Raw genomic sequence first — 18,244 nt, 5'->3', positions numbered from 1 at the left:
ACCTATGATTGTGCTAACACATAGAAATGCCCATAATAGTCTTTTTCTAAGTTTATAATGACCTTTTAATTAATACACTTTTTAAAGCTGGTTTCAAAAAATTATTCTTGAGGCAGATTCTGCAGATTTCATGAATCAACTTCATCATGTCCGTTACTCCTCCTCCTCTTTCCTGCCATCCCTCTGGAATGCCTTTACTCCTCAAAAGAGGGTCTGCCATTACCTGACTGTATACAGAGCCATTCATGGAGTTCAACAAAATGACAATTCTACTTCCGATAAGCAATTTTTTCATAGTGAGAAACTCCACTTTATTCAAGGGTGTGTGGTTTCTTTCAGCTAATTACAGTTCAGTGTTATTGCTGAAATGACTGCATCAGTATTATAAAAAGGTTTATGCCAGAAGCCTAACTAGTCAAACAGAAAATATCTTTCAATTCTCCCATCATAAATAATAAAAATACCATGAGATTAATTCAAAGTCAGTTCACAAAGCACTTAAGATACAGCAGTGGTAATATCAATTAACCGCTTTTCTTCCCTTAGTAATTCCCTTGTGAAAATCCATGGGAATAAATCCTCACAACCCATGCACTGTCTTGTGTCCCACACATAGCTTTTCCCTTCAGGCAGATCACCCCTAGGCAGACCAAAAAAGCTATTTCTGAGGTTGTGCCTCAAGGCACATGACAAATTCCAGAGTAAAGTACATACAAAGAAAATCTCAGACACAGAGCAACTTCGGAAAAGGGGGATCCAACCGTACTGCACAATTGAGAAAGCCTACCCTGTGAATCTAAAAAAAAAAATAAATAAAAAAAATAAAAAAGTAGGTGTCAAAACAACTCAGCATGGTCAGAATTCACATAGTTGTCCCTAATCCCAGAAGCAGAAACCTTGCCTTCTAATGGGCCCCAGAAGAAAGGAGTACTTTCAGGGAAGAGACTGCAAACATCATCATTGATGCCATGTCATAATTTCATCATTCTGGAAACACAGCAACAGAGACACTGTAAGGGGAAATGTCTCACCTGACATGCCAAGAGGCCTGTGTTAGACTAGCTGCAGTATATCTTGTGCCGTGGCACTACGTGTTATCCGACTGACGCGCTTACGCTAGAGCTGGGTGTGTGTGTCCTGCCGCGTTCCTGCTCACGCAGCTGAACAAAGCGTGGAAACTGCTTGTAGCCTTACGTGGGCATAGAAATGCGTTCAAGAGGAAATAAAGGGAAAAGATTGCCTACCAAACAGTTAAAGACAAAATAACTGGCACCAGGAGATGTTTAGGATCCCTGCTTTTTCCATTTAATCCCATCTGGGCAAGAGCCACTCCTCTCAGCCAGTTTTGTCACATCAGTTAGAAGATATAAATGCCTAGGTTGAAAAACTTAAAGAAACACCTCAAGAAAACAGTTTTTCCACATCACAATCAGCTATGTTAATCCAGTCTGAGAACAAACATCACCAAAAAATCCTTTTTCTATTTCCCATGCAGAAAAATGGTCACTCTATATGTGCACATCTGCACTGAAACGTTGGTTTTTTTGTTGTTGTTTCAGATGCAAGACTGTGAATCTGAAGAAAATCATATCAGGTCACAAGTCAGTTAAGTGTAGAGACCCGTCTTGAAAAACCGAAACTACAGTCTACACTGAATTGGTAGTAAAAACACGTCATCTTTTTTCTTCAGCTGTCTGCTAACTGATTAAGACAACTTACCAGCTCTGAAAAATTAACGTGCTTTTTGACTTTGTACTGTTTTTCCTAGATGTATTATCATCACTATGATACACCTAGTAATGACAACAACAACAAGCCAGCATTATCCCTGACAAGAAGAAAAATGCAATTATGACTTTCTTGACAAATTTTGCACAACAAGGCAAGTTATTAACTGTGTTGAGTTTAACTCTGGTTGTTCAAAGAGCATCTCCACTGAGAGTGAGCCTAGGGACACATACTTTTCAAGTTTTCAACCTTCCCCTACTAAACAAGAGCCTAGCTGAAAAGTTTGCACGCATATCCAAAAAGTCCATCCTTGAACCAAGCTCCAAGACTTACAAAAAGTGCCTGGATAATTATAGTAAAATGGAATGGGTCAAGAAGACAGATGAAAGACTGGAGTCCACTTTCCACCTTAAAGCGAAGTCCAAGTCTGGGGACTCAGGCATCAGTTCGCATTCATCTACGTCAGACGACTACAAAACTTTAAAACTTTTACTTTAATTTCTCTCTCTTTTTTTTTTTTTTTTTTAACATGGTATAATTAAGCCCATATAAAGACCTGAAATAATAATTCAGGTTTTGGGTAGCTCAAATTCTTAGTAGTTATTAAATGGCCCTATTTTATACGTACTGTGGCTACTACACTGGATCTTCAATACATGCAGGCCTGCTGGTTCAGAAATTTAAGACAGTTCTGAAGCTGTTGAAGTAGTTACCTGCACATCTCTGAATCATACCACATAGACACGCTCCAAGTGCATCAAAAACATGTAACATGTTTGCCACTGCTGCTGTATCTGCATTTCTGTAAGGTGAAGAGGTCCCAAGCCAGGGGGGTGGTCCTGACATAAAAGCTGATGTACAAACATGGCTGGACTTTGAAGACTCTTAAATTGTCATGGCAGACAAGTCAGACAACTGAAATATCCATTCTTGCTTGGTAAGCATAACAAGAGCGCATAGCCTAGCTGTGTTAGTAGCGGGTTGTATCTCCTGCTGTGAAAAAGCACAATTCCTGCACAGCATCTCTTTTCTTTTCAAAACTAGGATCCTTGTAGTGTGCTACTAGGCTGAAGTATACTGTGGAGCTGCATGATGTGATACTGTGAACACTGTAGAGCTGCATGATGTGATACTGTGAACTTCCTCATTCTGACTATGTTTACATTACCACGCAAATTTCTTCCCAGCAAAGAAAAGTGAGAAGTTCTGGGTTACTGTATCAAGAAACTAAGCCTGATCCTCATTTACACTTTGTAGATGAGAATCAATGCTGGCCCTCAAGTTTGGACTGGGGAAAAACAACCAAACCAAACACCACCACCCCCCTCCCTGACCCCATTCCCCTCCACCCCCCCAAAAAAAAATTTTAAAAAATTATTTGTTTCAGTTCTGTAAAACTTATGGGATGGTGCATAACACCCAGGTTGCCTAGTAGACAAGTAAAATTCATACTTTAGCTCAGAAGTGGCCAACTTGCTATCATTCCTAGGGGAAAATACTCCCCTTGCACAACTGCATGCCTCACACCAAGGGTATCAGACTGTCAGAAGCCTGAATTTATGGATTAGAGAGAACTGTTGGTTTTGCTTTTTCTTTCCAAAAGCTTGTTTTAATTTTCATTCTGCCCAACCATCCTTTGTACCTTTGCAATCCTTGTGATGGGTACCAAACTACCGGTCCCCTACCCATTCACAGTGCAGAGCTGTTCAGCGCTGCCAATACCCCTGCCACTCACGCCCGGCTGGAGGGGGTGCTTCGCACGTACAGTCCATCAGATTGCTGTGATAATGCGGCTCTAGAGGACACTGAATCAAGACCATACGTTTATTTCATGAAAGTCAAAGAAAAGTGACAGCGGGACCAAAGCTGGATTTGAACTGATCACCTGAGGAGGAAAAACTCCGTATCCCATTGCATTCAGCTGTCAGGCGCTGCCTCCCTCGCTGCCTCTGGCTGGGGATTTAAAACGCAGCAATACTCTGCCAGAGGACACAGTGTGTCCGTCACCATGAAAAAAAATGGAGCAAAGAAAAATATTTGGTTCCCTTGTAGGATTTACTGCTTTTAAATAAGAGAAGTATCTTTTCAGACTGAGATACACTAACATCTCTGTTAGCCAAGGTTTTTGTGTTGCTCCACGCGGCCTGCCTAGCAGCTCATTACTGAGAAAAAGTGACAGAGAGCAGTCAAGAGAAGGACCCTCAACCCCCGGTGGTGAGAAACTCCTCTTAAGAACGTAAAATCTTTCTTATTAGGCACTAACCTGCACACTTCTAAATCATCAGACCAGTCATCACACAACACTGGAGGCTTCTGAACAGCATCAGTCACACCGGACCCTGCCCCAGCGGGTGCTCTGTTATCTGGGACTGCCAGAGCATCACTGCCAGAGCCTGCGTCTGCAAAGTGCTCCTTGGAACCTCTGCCGTGCCTAAGGAAAGACGCAGGCTGCCGATCTCTGTAGTAGCTTTTCCCTTTGCTTTTCCCACACTTTCTTGAGGAAATCCTTGCTTCCTGAGATGACACTGAAGACTGTGACTCCTTAAGCTTTGGAACCCTTCTTCGGCGGTGATTTAAAGTAGGATTCTCAGGGTCAGATACCTCTTGCTTCTTTTTCCCCATTGTCCCCAAGGTGACAAGTTCGACAGCATTATTCTTTGAGAACCAGTCCTGGTTACTGCACGATCTACTGTTCCTTCTCCCTCTCCTGGCCATTCTGGCCTTTTCTCTTGCTCTCCTCCTAGCCTGAGCCCACTGACTCTCATCCGAAGATGATGATGAATCAGATGCCTTCCAGCTGGATCTCGCAGGCTCAGGATGCAATTTGCATTCTTTCCCCTTTCCTTGCTTTTCTGTATGCTCACCATTGTCTCCAGTCTCTCTTTTCCGCCTAAACCTTCGTTTTACTTGTTTCTTACCAGACTCCCTATTAGAAGGGGTCAGCACCATGACAGGGGTTGCATGTTCAAGCTCATCTTCTGACAAGTCATGCAAAGTAGTAGATCTAGACAAAGCAGTAAGCAAAGGAAAGGGATGGAAATGGTAAAGGTGGATGGGAAGAGAGAAATCACCAAAAAAAAGAATGAAAATGAGAACATGAATTCTAATAGAAAAACATGAGACCGAAAAGCAAAAACAGAATGAAAACAAAGATCAAAAGACAACTAAAGTCTATGTAAATTATGAATAGCGTTAAGCGGAAGCAAGAGCTACATATTATTTAATAAAAACAACTATCAAGCGTCAGCCAGATTAGAGTGTATTTTTCTCAGCACATACCTACAAATGTCCTGAGTGGAAGGGCAGACAGACAACCGTGACTGACTCCTGGGAGCTGTTCCTGTTGTAGGACTGCTTGCCTGTTGAAATAAGTTAGACAGTTTGGAATCTTTGTCCATGAAATACATCGCAGATATTTTACTGCTTTGCCACATGACTACAAAATTAAAGTAACTGTCACTGCTGTTCATAGCACACTGCTGAACACATACAAGCTCACAGAATACAGGAAGCCTGACAAAAAGTGAAACCTATTTGTGGAACTAAATATGACCAAAGTGTTTCAGCTCTCGTTTGCTCATGGCTACTTTTTGTCACTGTTTGAGGAAGCCACTTTCAACATTCGAGTTGTCATTTTGGTTTTGATCTACTGTAAATGTCTGATGGGAAAAGGATGTTGTTTTTATTTCATGCAATCAAACCACCATGGCGATGCCTTTCAAAACGGAGTGAGGTGCCTTTACGTTACACTGAGTGATGAAGAGCACAAAGCTAACTTGAGTGGACTGACAGAACAGCAAGAAAATTAAAGTATGTTTTAAAAGGTTTTCAAGGCAATCAGATCTTCTAGAGTGCTGAAAAAGAACTGATGAGCCTGAGAAGACCAAAGCACAGGCTGCATCGCCACAGAGCTAATCGCATTCTCGAACAGCAAGAGAGATTTAAAACACCTGCAGTATGTGACATTTTGCTCATAAAGTTGTTGATACAAATTGTAGACTCAGTTGCTCAATACTTCCACTGAAAACATTATTTTGATGGTGTTAACAGCAACCCATTTCAATGTGCCTCACAGTCTAGTGGCAGCACAGCTGTACAGAATCCAAACTTAAACCCAAGGCTTTGTGATTCTTCAGGATTACTCATGAGGTACAGTACTGTGGGGAGAGGGTCCAATAGAAATCATTCTTAAGGCTATGACCTTCCTTAAGCTGATAAGGGCATTAGCTTTTAGTATGCACCTCTATCCCATTGTGAGCACCATGACCAAATAGAGACAAAATACTACCAGCCTAAGAGTTCCACAACATCACCCACCAGATGCAGGGGAAGAATGCAAGGGTACAAAGTACAAACAACACAAAGGTGTAAAGGCTGTCATCCCAAGCGTTTGTACTAGCAAATCGAACTCAGTCACACACAGAGTCCATAATTAAAATTATTTCTAGCTCACCTTTCACAGACATTTCTGTGGTGTCAGTTTGAAAATTTATAATACAAGCAAACATACATAAATACAGCAAGTACCTGCTGACAATTCACTTTCATCCAAAGCTTTTAATATCCATTATATTTCATGCATAGATTTTTTTTGGAATCATCAGTCATCACTACGTGCATTTTTGCTTTTAATGGGATAACAGCTGAGACTCAGGAATGGTACTTTTGCATGAAAATAATCTTCTAGCTTTGGAATTCAAGTAACCTTTTTTACCTCTTGATTAATATTGCAACACCAAAAACATTAATAATTCTTTACTACCAGTTCCATGAAATGGAACTCAGAGGTATGAAAACTAAGCCAACATGGGAAATTAAACTGATAAGGCATTTGGGCACAATCCTTATGTTCAAATGTCTTTTCAATGTCTTGGGTGCCCCAGGCAGAGGAGGAACATTAGTGTGTCTACATGCAGCGAAATTTCTCCATTTCAACTACATGTATTAGAAACAGATGGTGTATGTATGGTCAGGCACATATTTCCACTTGCGTCTCTATGATTAGTTTGACGTGATCAGGCATACCATAAGGTATGTAAGGAGGGAAGATGTAGAAATCAGCACCAGAGCCATGCTGTCGGGCTGCAGGCTGCTGCTGTGTGAAGCAACGTCCCTCCAGACTAAACCCCAGGTGAAGGACTGCTGAAGAAATCCAGCCCTAGGGTGAAGCGTGGACTCCTGCACTCAGGCCTCATGACTGAATTCATGCCTCACGGCCCATTTCTTTCTCCCCTCGCACTGTTACCATTGCTTCTTTCAGGACCTCAGGGGTTCGCCTTGCTCTTAGGTGGTGGTCAGGTCATCCTCACGCTTAATGCGAGCCCCATATCACCTTGCCACAAGCATTGCCCTTGGAAGGGATCAGGACTGCAGCTAAGCTGGCCCAGGAACTGCACAGCAAGTCTGCACGAGTTCAAGAAACTTTCAGCAGCTATCACAGCAGGAAGTCAGCTAGACCGCTCTTAAGAGGGCTGGAATCAAGCCAAAAATTAAAATCAATTCCTTGAAAAGCTTTTACACTTATTATTTGGGACTGGAGACCAGTGGAAATCTAATTATTTTAAGATAACAATTACATCACCACTTTTATTGCTTAAATCTTACATTTTACTCTCAGCTGTAAAGAGGTCTGGACTGTTTCAGCCCTGCTCAGTCAAATTTACTTTCTAGTTCCCCTGCACTGGCATAATGATGTTAAGTTTAGTTGCACATAACTTGGAGAAAGGTTTATTTCCTTCTAAAATAATGTATATCAAATTCTTTTAATAAGAATGAATGCTTTTTGCTTGTTTGTGTAATCTCTATTGGAGCAAACCTGACATCTGGTCAGGCAAAAAGCCTGTGCGCTACTGATGTCTTCAAAAACAAAGCAAGAAAACTACAACATGCCAAGTTACATACAAGATAATTCAGATTATTTGCAAGCAAGTTTCATTCAATGGGTTTCTACAATTTTTAAATACAATTTTTTATTTTTATCTATTTAAAATAGCTTCTAATGGTAAAAATCATAGAACCATAGAATACCAGGTTGGAAAGGACCTGGACCTCAAGGATCATCTGGTCCAACCTTTCTTGGGAAAACACAGTCTAGACAAGACGGCCCAACACGCTGTCCAGTTGAATCTTAAGTATTCAATGCTGGGGAAACAAAAACGAACAGATGAAGTGATTTCTAAACCCAAGAAAGTTAGTGTTTCTGACATTCACTATCTGATGTTTAGTTACGGAGCACACAGGTACTAGAGGGCCTTATTTTCTGAGTAATTCCTGTCTCGCCTCTGTATATTAAATGGGAGTGCAAGGATCTGTTAACGTCAGGTCTGTCCCTGTTACCAGGTCATAATTAATATAATCGTTCCCAGCCAGTCGAGCTGTTTTTAAAAACTTGTACATTCCAACCCAGCTGGAAGCCTATTCCAGACCTTTACCCCAAAACCCCTTTGCTTTGCCACCCTGCCGATGTCCTGACAGCACAAACTGCATCTGCTTTCTGCTGCAAACACTGGCTCTGGGCTTAACTGTTTCAGTAATGTTCCCTCTCAGCCATCTCCTCTACAAGTTATACATCCCAAACTCAATTAAAAAAAAAAAAAATAATATTCTTTTAAGTCCAGCCTCACAGTGAAGATACCTAAAGCAGCATTTAGTCAGCTGGTGTATTTATGGAGCACAGCATACAGCCGTAGGGAAGGTCCAGTTCGATCCCTAGAAGGGATGCAGTTGCATACGTACAGCATTTCACTCCCCTGAAGGGCAGAGCAGGCTGATGAGCAACCTGAGTGCTGCCCTGCACAAGTTCCACGTTCCTTCAGTCCGCGCTGCCCTGGAGTCTGCCGGACTGTGCTGCCACAAACCACGGTGCTGAACGAGTCCATCATTCCGGCTCACAATACAGGCTTTCTGCTATTTTAAATCAACTTTACTGCTACTTTCAGCGACAAAATGCAAAATCTTTTAAGTGACATCAAGTTTATTTTAAAGGCATATCAGACAAAGCAAAACATGATCATCTGAATATACTGTGCTCACATCACATAAGTCCAGCTGTTATGGGAATGTATATGCAACAGATGTTGGAAACAGCCTCCAGCAGACAGATCTTACTGCTATAATTGCTATCCCATTACTATATTGCTATTTAGCACACTCAATATTTTGAGATACTGTATTTACTGAATAGAGGGATCAGATGATGCTGTGGATTCCAATTCCACTTGGCAGGCAGAATAATGAACTTTTTTTTTTTTTTAATAAAAAATGTGTTTCTTGAATGAATATCTCCTTCAGACAGCTTAAGTGTACAGCTCATTGGAATCAGAAAACTAAACCAGCACTGTACTAATTTTATCATAGCAAATTGTATCAGCAGCATAATTAAATGTGGTAATTCTAAATAAAGATGTATGACTTCATTTATAAGCAAGGCAGCTCATTTCTCTATGCCATCAACACAAGGAACATGTTTGAGGGATAATACCAACTGCAGCTGATTAGGTTTGGCATTTCAGAATTGTTAGTAGAGACAGATTCCCCACTCACCACCTTCTACTGTCTTGGTCAGTTTAGATTAACTCCCTTGTCAAGGATATGCAATTCAATTAACACACATGACAGGGCACTTATCCATAATTATTTTTGATATGTTCAACAGATTTGATAGTATGCTTTTTAAACAGAATACTGGTAAATATGGAATCTTCAGGACAAGTGAGATTATGATAATTTATCTATAAATACAGAGTTTTCAGGACAAGTGAGGTTATGATAATTTATCTAACACAAAGGGACTTTAATATCACATGCGTGTCCATGTTGAAAGACTGCAGCAGCAACAGAAATGGGAGACAGAATGAAGTTCAGCTGATGAAAACAATATGAATTTCAAATCAAGATTGCCTTTACTTTGGTGTTCAAGATCCGGTATAATTTTCCAGAAAACAACAAAACCCAAGAGTCCTCACTGACCTTAACACTACATGCTGAAACCAGTCCAAGAACTTGAGCTGAGTTGTGCTCTGAAAAGAGAGAAGGGCTCTGCTTTGACTTAACAGAAAAGCTGAGTGAAAACACGTTCCACTAGTGCAAAGCATTCACGTAGAAATCGAGTTAAGCTCTAAATTAACAAACCAGGCATAATGAAAAGCTGATATAAATGGCTCCACGGATATCACCAGAAAGGCTAATGAATCCTCTAGTGCCTCTGTCCTGACTAAGGAAGGCCAGAGGCATTTCCAAAAGCTGTTCAGCTTGCAACACTGCTTAAGTAGAAAGTTGCCGAAAATTGAGGGATGACAGGGCAGACAGGGAATATGACTAATGTTTTTATACTCCTACGAGATATGCCTTATAGCAGTGATGCATCACAGAATCCTCCGGATCCCACCAGCCAATATATTAAAAAGCTGAAACTCTATCCATCAAGGAATGGATACCTTAGAAGATTAGAGCAGTTTGCATGGCAATAAGCTCAGCAGGAGATCCACCTGCTTTTGGTTTGAAAATTTCTGCTTTGTAAACAATGCAACTTTTAATGGAAAACATCCATCTCTATAGGCCAGGTGTATCCTACAAAGTATGTATTGATGGCAACTGAAACTGACTCACATGGGACTTCTTGGTTTTGTTTTGCTTTTTTTTTTTTTGCCTTTTTTTCCCCTTCTTTATGATTGAGTTCTTGTTCTGTGCTCAGATTTCAAAGTTCTTATAGTCTGATGGCTTACAGCAACTGTTAAATTAACTGCTAACTCAATTTCTGTTACATTTTCTTTCACAGATTTTTTTTTAATTATTTCCTGCACATTTCTTCCTCAAACCTTTTTTTTCTCTCCTGCCCTCCTTCCCTGCCTTCCACCTGCCTCTGAAGAGAAGGAATAAAGGTAAAAGTAACACAGAAGGAAGGAGAGGAAATATCCTTACAATTCTGCTGAATGATACCGTCCAGCACCTTTGACAGTCAGTATGATCCTGTTATACAATGGTTTGAAATCTAAATCACCAAAGCAGGTTTACTTTCCATCAAAGTAAAATAAAAATTGCAAGTGGCAAACCTATCCTCCCATTTAAAAAATGAACCCAAAAAAAGCAATTACAACTTTGACTTGTAGATTCAAACAGCTTTTAAATTTCTTTTCTCCTATCTTACTGATCTATCTTAATCTTTATCTTAAAGGCACAGGTTCTACTAAAAAAATCCACTCTTTCTACAGATGTAGAAACACTGCTAGGTAAGCTTTGAAATATCAGATGGACTGTAGTTTGAAAAAGTCTTTGTACTGCACCAGTGCAGTATTTTTGATTCATGATTCTCCTGAAGGATGCATCTTTCTAGGCATTATCACTTTCTTAATAAAAATGTTTTGTAGTTCTTAGAAAAAAAATGCACTGATGTAGGTGATTGAAACAAACGATGAGCTGGCCTTTAGACAAAAGGTGCAGGGTCCTGAGAGCAGCAGCTTTTGACCATCTATAGGGAGCCAAATGCAAATTTAGCCTGTAGGAAAAGTGAAGCATAAAACCTGCTTCTTTGTTGTTACTGGGTTTTGTAGTACTTTAGTTCTAAAGGCAGTCAGTTTTCTTATTCAAAGAATATAATTTAGAATTTTTTTCCTGAAGAGGGCATCTGTTTTCACATATCCTTCTATCTGCAAGAATTAAAGCCTCAGAATGTTTCTATATACCACACAGCTGTCAATCATATGACATTCCTGCCATTCTCCCACTGGTGTATACGTGTGTGAGTGCACACACTCACCGTACTCTTTGTTTGGTCTGATGGGTTATGCAGGAGATAGACAGGATAAAATCCCATCTGTGAGGATATCATTATTATATTTGAACAACTCTACTCTGCTGTGTATTTGATATCTAATTATTCCAGTCCTGAGGAAGAGAGAAACCTAAATGCACCAGACCAGACCACAAAAGCTGTAGAAAGGATATTGAAATGACTAAACCAAAAGACAGTGAAAGGCTAACAATGCATTATTACAAAAAACAGGAGACACCATATTTTCACGAAGTGCAATCTACCTCAGACTGCAGCAAAAAATAATTTTGTTTCACCGTATAAATAAATTTGCTTAATTGAATTCTTTTTAGGACAAAGACCTGAAGCATGCTTCAGAGTGCCACAGTGAAAAAATAAAACGCCATATAAAAATTTCCAGGAGTGCATATGGAGCAGGTATGTTACAGATCACGATTCTTGTTGAAAACCAAGCAATAAGCACATGTAATAACTTGCATACTGTGTTTACTGAAAACAAATCAAAGCTACTTCTCCTGTATCTTATTGCCTATAACAGGACAGGACTGAAATCTGTGATAACACAATGTCTTTACAGAAATGGAAATTATATAAAGGCATTATGCACAAAGTAAGCTTCTATAAACACAAACTTTGTGGTACTTACTACATTTCAAACATATATACAATTTTGTCTGGATGTGTCAATGTGGCATGTTTAGGTATACTCAGAATACACAGTAAGAATTGTGACTTAATAAAACAGAATCTGTATAATTGTACGTATTATTGTATACAGCTACATACAGCTGTATTTTTATATATGTATCCCCTCTCATTAGAACATGAGTTTAAAACAGATCAAGTGTATCCAAGAATAAACTGAAAGCATATTTTTTTTCCTAAAGATTGTCCCCTGCAACTGAGATGTATTTAATGCAATTTTATTCAGGAGTTCAAATTTCAGGCAGATTTAGAGAAACTCTGCAGTCATGCCTTTTGTTAAGCTTCCTACAAATAAAAAATAAGTTGTATGGGCAAGCCACAAAGTATTCTCTAGACAAAGAAATTAAACATTTACATCTAAGAAGAAAAAAAGTGCAGCGATAGTTATTAATGCCATTGTATCTAGTTCTATTTTTTTTGCCTTGCTGTGTTTTATGGTCTGATGAAAAAAAAATACTTTTCACTAACTTGTTTACTTTGTGCCGTTGTTTTTTACAGTAAATCTGAGTTAAGTGCCAGGTTAGTCTTTATCTTTGATATTAATGATTCTGTTTATGAGCAAGAAGAAACATTTAGATGACTAACATAACATTTACACACACTTTCTAATGACAGTTTTGTATACACGGTAATATTCACTGTAACAGCACTGTTGAAGGCTGACATTTTACCCTTTACAAAAGGACGGACTTGTTTTTTTCTTTGTTTATTTTCTTTTTTGAAATCTCTACGTTTTCTCTTAGTTGGTCACTACAGTAATTTAGAAGCTACACTTGGAAAGGCTGGAGCTACATCGTTCCTTGAAATAAACCCAAAACACACCAATCTTGAAAAAAATTGTCATTTATGACTAGCATGAAATTGGCAAAGAACAATAAGAATAAAAAATGTGGATTAACCTGTACCAGTGCAGTCCCCTGTAGCAAAATGCAAGGGGTCACACAACTGCTCTTTTAGGATTCAGTCATGCAAAGGTATCTGGGAGCTCTGCAATCCTCTTTCAGGCTATCAAAGTCCACGATACGAACTTCTTAAAGAAAAAAAAAAGCGAGTTCCTTTATGCTTTTTCCACTATAAATAACTATCATTTGTGTTTACAACAATTCAGACAGAAGATATTATGAATTGTCTGCTGGTATCACCGCCAAAGACATGGGGGTATGTTTATCCATTAGAAAATGCACAGTGTATGCTAACAGTGCGTTCTGCTTCAAGTTGTGTAAATCACCCAAACGGTGATACAGGGCTCTTCATACATTCACCTCGTACTGAGAGAGCATGAAAAATCAGAGAATATAAAAATCCATGTGAAAGAGCATTCAATTCCAATGGAAGAGATTAAATGGAAATTTAATTATATAAAATTATATAAATGACAGTCAGTTTGTGAAATATATTTCAAAATCACAAACCAAGTAGCTCAAATCAACAACTGGCAGCAATAAATTTTTCATCTAAGAATTTAGCGGGCCCTACCTTGACATGCTGCTGTCTTTTGGTTTTCATTCATATCTTACTGAGAGGAGCCCTACCTGACATAAGAAATCAGTACAGAAATTGCATAAACATATAGTAAAACCAATTCTTTCCTTTCTCTGTTGTTTTTCATATTCTAAATTAGACAAATGAATATTATTACACAGAATATTCCAAAATGATCACCTCACTTCTTCCTGATGTAAGTCAACAGAGTTTTATTAGGTGGATGTTTCAGACACTTGTAAATAAAAAGTGTTCTAACACCTGCTCCAGGCGTTTGAGAAGCAATTGAGCCAAAACAAAAATCAGGCAATTTGCTGCAAGCCTGAGTTTCTCTCCACTGAAAAATAAGCCCAAAGTTCCCATCAGAGAATTTCAAATCTTACTGCTGAGAGCGCATCCTTCTCTAAGGAGCTCTTGAATCGTAATTAACATGCAGAAAGATAATTACAATGTGTTAGAAACACTGCTTCCAGAAAACACTTTAACAGAACCAGGCAGCCTCAGAAGCACATATAAGCATAACCTCTACAGACCGTAATTCAAACACAAGATTTGCTCCACTGGTTAACCACAACAGAAAGAAATCAATCCACCAGATCCTTCTCAGACTAGCTTTCCTCTTACATTATACTCATATTTAGGAAGACATAACAAATTTAATGAAAAAATCTACAGTGCAAAGAAGTAGGTAGTAGCAAATAGGTAACAGACAAGGTCAAGCTTTTAATTTGTGTAGATTTTAAATGCACCCAGATAGGATAATTGTAATTCTGAAATCCAGAACACTGCACAGGACTAGCTCTTACAAAGAATAAAGTTGCCCCTACTACCAGCACCATGGGAATGGATGGGACAGAAAGTCTAAGGGTTAAAAAAATAATAATAATTTAGAAACAGCAAGGCTGGTTTCTAAAATGCACATTTCCAATACTTCTATGTTTTTATTCATACGTATTACAGTAGGTAGGTTCTGAAAGCCGTAGTTAGTAACTAGGGCTCCCCTTTGTCCCTGTGAGATAATGCAAAATACAGATCAGTCCCAAACACGATCTGTTACTCCCAGTGCCAGCAGGGCAGAAGGTAAGAAGACTTGTGTATTGATTTATTGATTCTACAGGGAAAATCTAGGTTACTACCAGAAATACAGCAGAAATCAGACACTGATACATTTTCCTAATTGTCTCTGCTTGGAAAACCAGCTGAAGGAGTTGCTCCTGGAGACCCAGGGCAGTGTTACCGATGTATGGGCTGACGTGAATGAACACTGTCACAGGTGGATCTTCACTGCGGACAGTCATGGCTGCCTGTCAGGCAGGAGTACCAGGGAACAGGCAGACAGGACTGGGCAGAGTAAGGAACAATGAGAGTACAAAATGATGCCAGATCACTTGCAAAAATTTGCAATTATCTCAGTGGTTACCCCACAAATGGGATATTTAAGGTCACTGTAATGAGCTGGAAAAGAACAGAGATAGATCAGCAAATTAATTTGGGCAAATGCTCTCTCCTTCCGACCTGCCAACCAAAACGGTGCAGGAGGGCCAAGGGCAGGGGGCATAGAGCACGGTGCCTTATGGGGACAAGGGCCAGTGGGAGCTATAGCTGCACCACATCGCTTTCACCGTTCATATACTCTTGCCCGCAAATAAAATAGCAACTGATTCTGTGCTGAGTCGAGTTAACAGAATGGAAGTGCAGGATTTTGCTTTACTCCTACCATATTGATGAAATACTTCATTACACATGTAAAAAATAATAGACTTTTGCAGGTAGAGCTATGTAATACCATAGTTACATGAGAATAATTTGTAAATATTCCAGTTGGCTTAATTTTATAATAGTACATGTACAGGTATATTGGACAGCTACTGTTTTTACTTAGTTAACGGGTATTACATTAGACTTTAAATTTGTATTGAAATCACCTGAATATTTTAAGTTTTGTCCTTTCATTTGCAGAAATAGTTTATCACTAAAATTCTTATCATAAACTTACATGCAAGATAAAAAAAGTCTTTGCAATGCGCTACATTTCTGCACTCTCGATGGGCAGCAAAAGCCAACAGTAAAATTAAAGCGTTGATTTCCCTCTTGCCCCTCTAGTGAATATCTGATTTTAAAATCTATGGATTGAATTGGTATATACCAACTAGTATCTGGTAAATAACAAACAAACCAAAGCCATTCCTTCTTAGCATGTCTAGATAAGTCACATTCAATGTTCAACAATTCAGTTTAAGCTGTAATACCATGTACTTCAGAGTTAATGTACCTGGTGCACAAAATTGCCCAAGCACACAAGCAAACCTCAGGTGTTCTCTCTGAACAAAAAAACGTTAAGAGTGTTAAGAAATATGAATCTGTATTTGCAGAATCTCGGCTACATTGCATTTCACAAACGGTGGTACAAAATCCAGTGATACCAGGGAATGTCTACCCTGTATATGGGACAGGAGCTCCGTATACAACCAAGGGTGGCGTACACAATACACAGTAACTATTACAATATAACTGCCTGTTTGACCCTTTTTAGCTTCTTCATACAGGCAAATGAAAGCAGTAAAAGACAGTGTTTTGATTACCATAATTTATATTTTTAGATACAGACTTTCTATTTTTTTCTGTAAATTGAAATTTTTACTGTGTGCAAGATCCAACACTGCACAGAACTCAACTTTTGCCTTTGGTGTGTAGTTTACATCACCTAGATGCTTCCTATCTTGTTTTGAGGTGCAATATTTGTTACTATTACTTTATGCCATGCGATACTAACCTGAAAAGTCAGGTGTTTGCTTTTCTGTTTATCTACACAAATATACCCTCCTGTTTTACAAAAAACCAGCCATTTTGAATCAGACAACAAATTGGAAACTAGATTTCAAATCAAATGTCTTTCAGCATTTGAAAAGCTTCACTGGCAGGTACCTTCACATGGAAAAATTGATCCAAAAGAATGAATGATGCTATACATCAGAAAAAGATTATAAGCATGCCTGGAAACCTTGCTTTTTAACTTACTACTCAAAAAGGTGCAAGTACACCTTTCTAATAAGCATCTATACTTATTTCTGCAGAAATTACTTCAAAACAACTGTTAGTCACTGCCATCGTTCTCATGTCAATGAATATATTTATGTTTTGTCACCGTGTAACCCACACAACTGACTTAAAGTACTATCAAGTCAACATAGATTTACAGTAATTACAACTATAGACATACATGTAAAACTTTTAGTGAAAATAATACATACAATTCACTGTGATCAACCTTATAAGTGCTTAACTATATATTTTTTAAAAATAGGCAGCAAGTCAGGAAAAGATCAGCCATATCCTGCAACAGGCTAGATACATTCTAAGCCTTTTTCCTTGCATTTTTTTTTCCTTCTTAATGTAAAAGAGCAGAACCTAACAAAAACCTAGTTTCTTTAATTCAAAAAAACACTGTTGATTTTTGTTTGGGTTTTGTTGTTTGGGGTTTTTTTGGGTTTTTTGGTTTTTTGTTTTGGTTTTTTTTTTTTCAACTCTGAGAAGAAAACAGTTCTACAGTGTGTACCCCACAGACAAAAATACTGTGGGGAAGGGCCTTAAGGATACTGTGCTTGCACTGAGTGCAAAATATTTAATCTGTAGATACAAACATAATACATGATGGACGCTTAGGCTGGGATTCAAACAATTATCGGATTTTCATCTTTTACTTCCTATATATCCTGGCTTTTTGGCATAATTTCAGCCACATCTGAACCAAAAATACAGACAGAAGGGGGTTAAAACCAAAGAACTCCAGTACAAATCACATTCTGCCTTTTCCTAAAGTTTCCCTTCTCCGTTTTTTAGAAATTAAAAAGCATCTAGATATAAAGTCCTGGTTTCTGTGAACCATAAATTCCTGTAAAAGGAATTCAGAATTCAGTCTGAAAAGATGACACATTCATAGCATTACACATTGTGGTTGCAATTATTTGATTCGGGCAGGGTGATAAAAATCAAGTAGGAATTCTATCTTAAACCAAAGCATTAATGTAACATTAAGCAGTTGTGGGAAGCAGGTGAAAAAGGCGCAACTGTTATTTACTACTTATTATTACACGTATGACAGTAATGACTAATTGTATATTGATACTTTAAGATGCATTTTACATGGTAACCATAATGTTAGGCAGCAAAAAATTAAAATCTGCTGTTTATAAAGAAAACATCAGAATATGCATATATGGTTAAATGAAGTAAAGTACCATATTGCATTTGATAAACTTGGTGTTCTTTAAGTTCTATACAAAGGAAACAGATATCACATACCTTTGAAATGTTACTTGATCGACTTGTGGAACGCCCTGGGGATTTATCATTCTGGAAAACAAAATTGAAAGATGAAAAAAGTTATGTAATTTTAATTCTAAGAAGTTGTTGTACTCTTTTTGTGATTGTGCACACAGTTTCTCTTCCTCTGTTTTTCTTCAGTTTGACTACTGACTGTACGATGGAAGACAGCTCAACAAATAAACCATTACAACATTCATGCTCTGTAAGAACATTCAAGTTCGGTAACAAATTAAT

At 38.5% G+C, this 18,244-nt stretch overlaps 1 protein-coding gene across 6 annotated transcripts in view; it reads right to left on the bottom strand.

Annotated features, from left to right (window-relative positions):
• Window positions 1–18,244, bottom strand: part of MARCHF1 (membrane associated ring-CH-type finger 1) — a 252,774-nt gene that overhangs the window by 34,081 nt on the left and 200,449 nt on the right. For 4 of the 6 annotated variants that reach the window (XM_037377493.1, XM_037377506.1, XM_037377513.1 and 1 more), the window contains 3 exons: window positions 17,987–18,037; window positions 5,008–5,087; window positions 3,992–4,732 (listed from right to left, as the gene is read on the bottom strand). In XM_037377493.1, the coding sequence (XP_037233390.1) occupies window positions 3,992–4,732; window positions 5,008–5,087; window positions 17,987–18,037 (872 nt within the window). The remainder of the gene's footprint in view (window positions 1–3,991; window positions 4,733–5,007; window positions 5,088–17,986; window positions 18,038–18,244) is intronic. The other 2 variants (XM_037377522.1, XM_037377529.1) reach the window with 1 other exon arrangement.

Source organism: Falco rusticolus, chromosome 1 (assembly GCF_015220075.1).
Source record: "Falco rusticolus isolate bFalRus1 chromosome 1, bFalRus1.pri, whole genome shotgun sequence".
In the NCBI taxonomy this organism is placed as follows: Eukaryota; Metazoa; Chordata; class Aves; order Falconiformes; family Falconidae; genus Falco; species Falco rusticolus.
The sequence above is the reverse complement of the archived record's forward strand: the minus strand, read 5'-3'. Positions and strand labels throughout refer to the sequence as shown.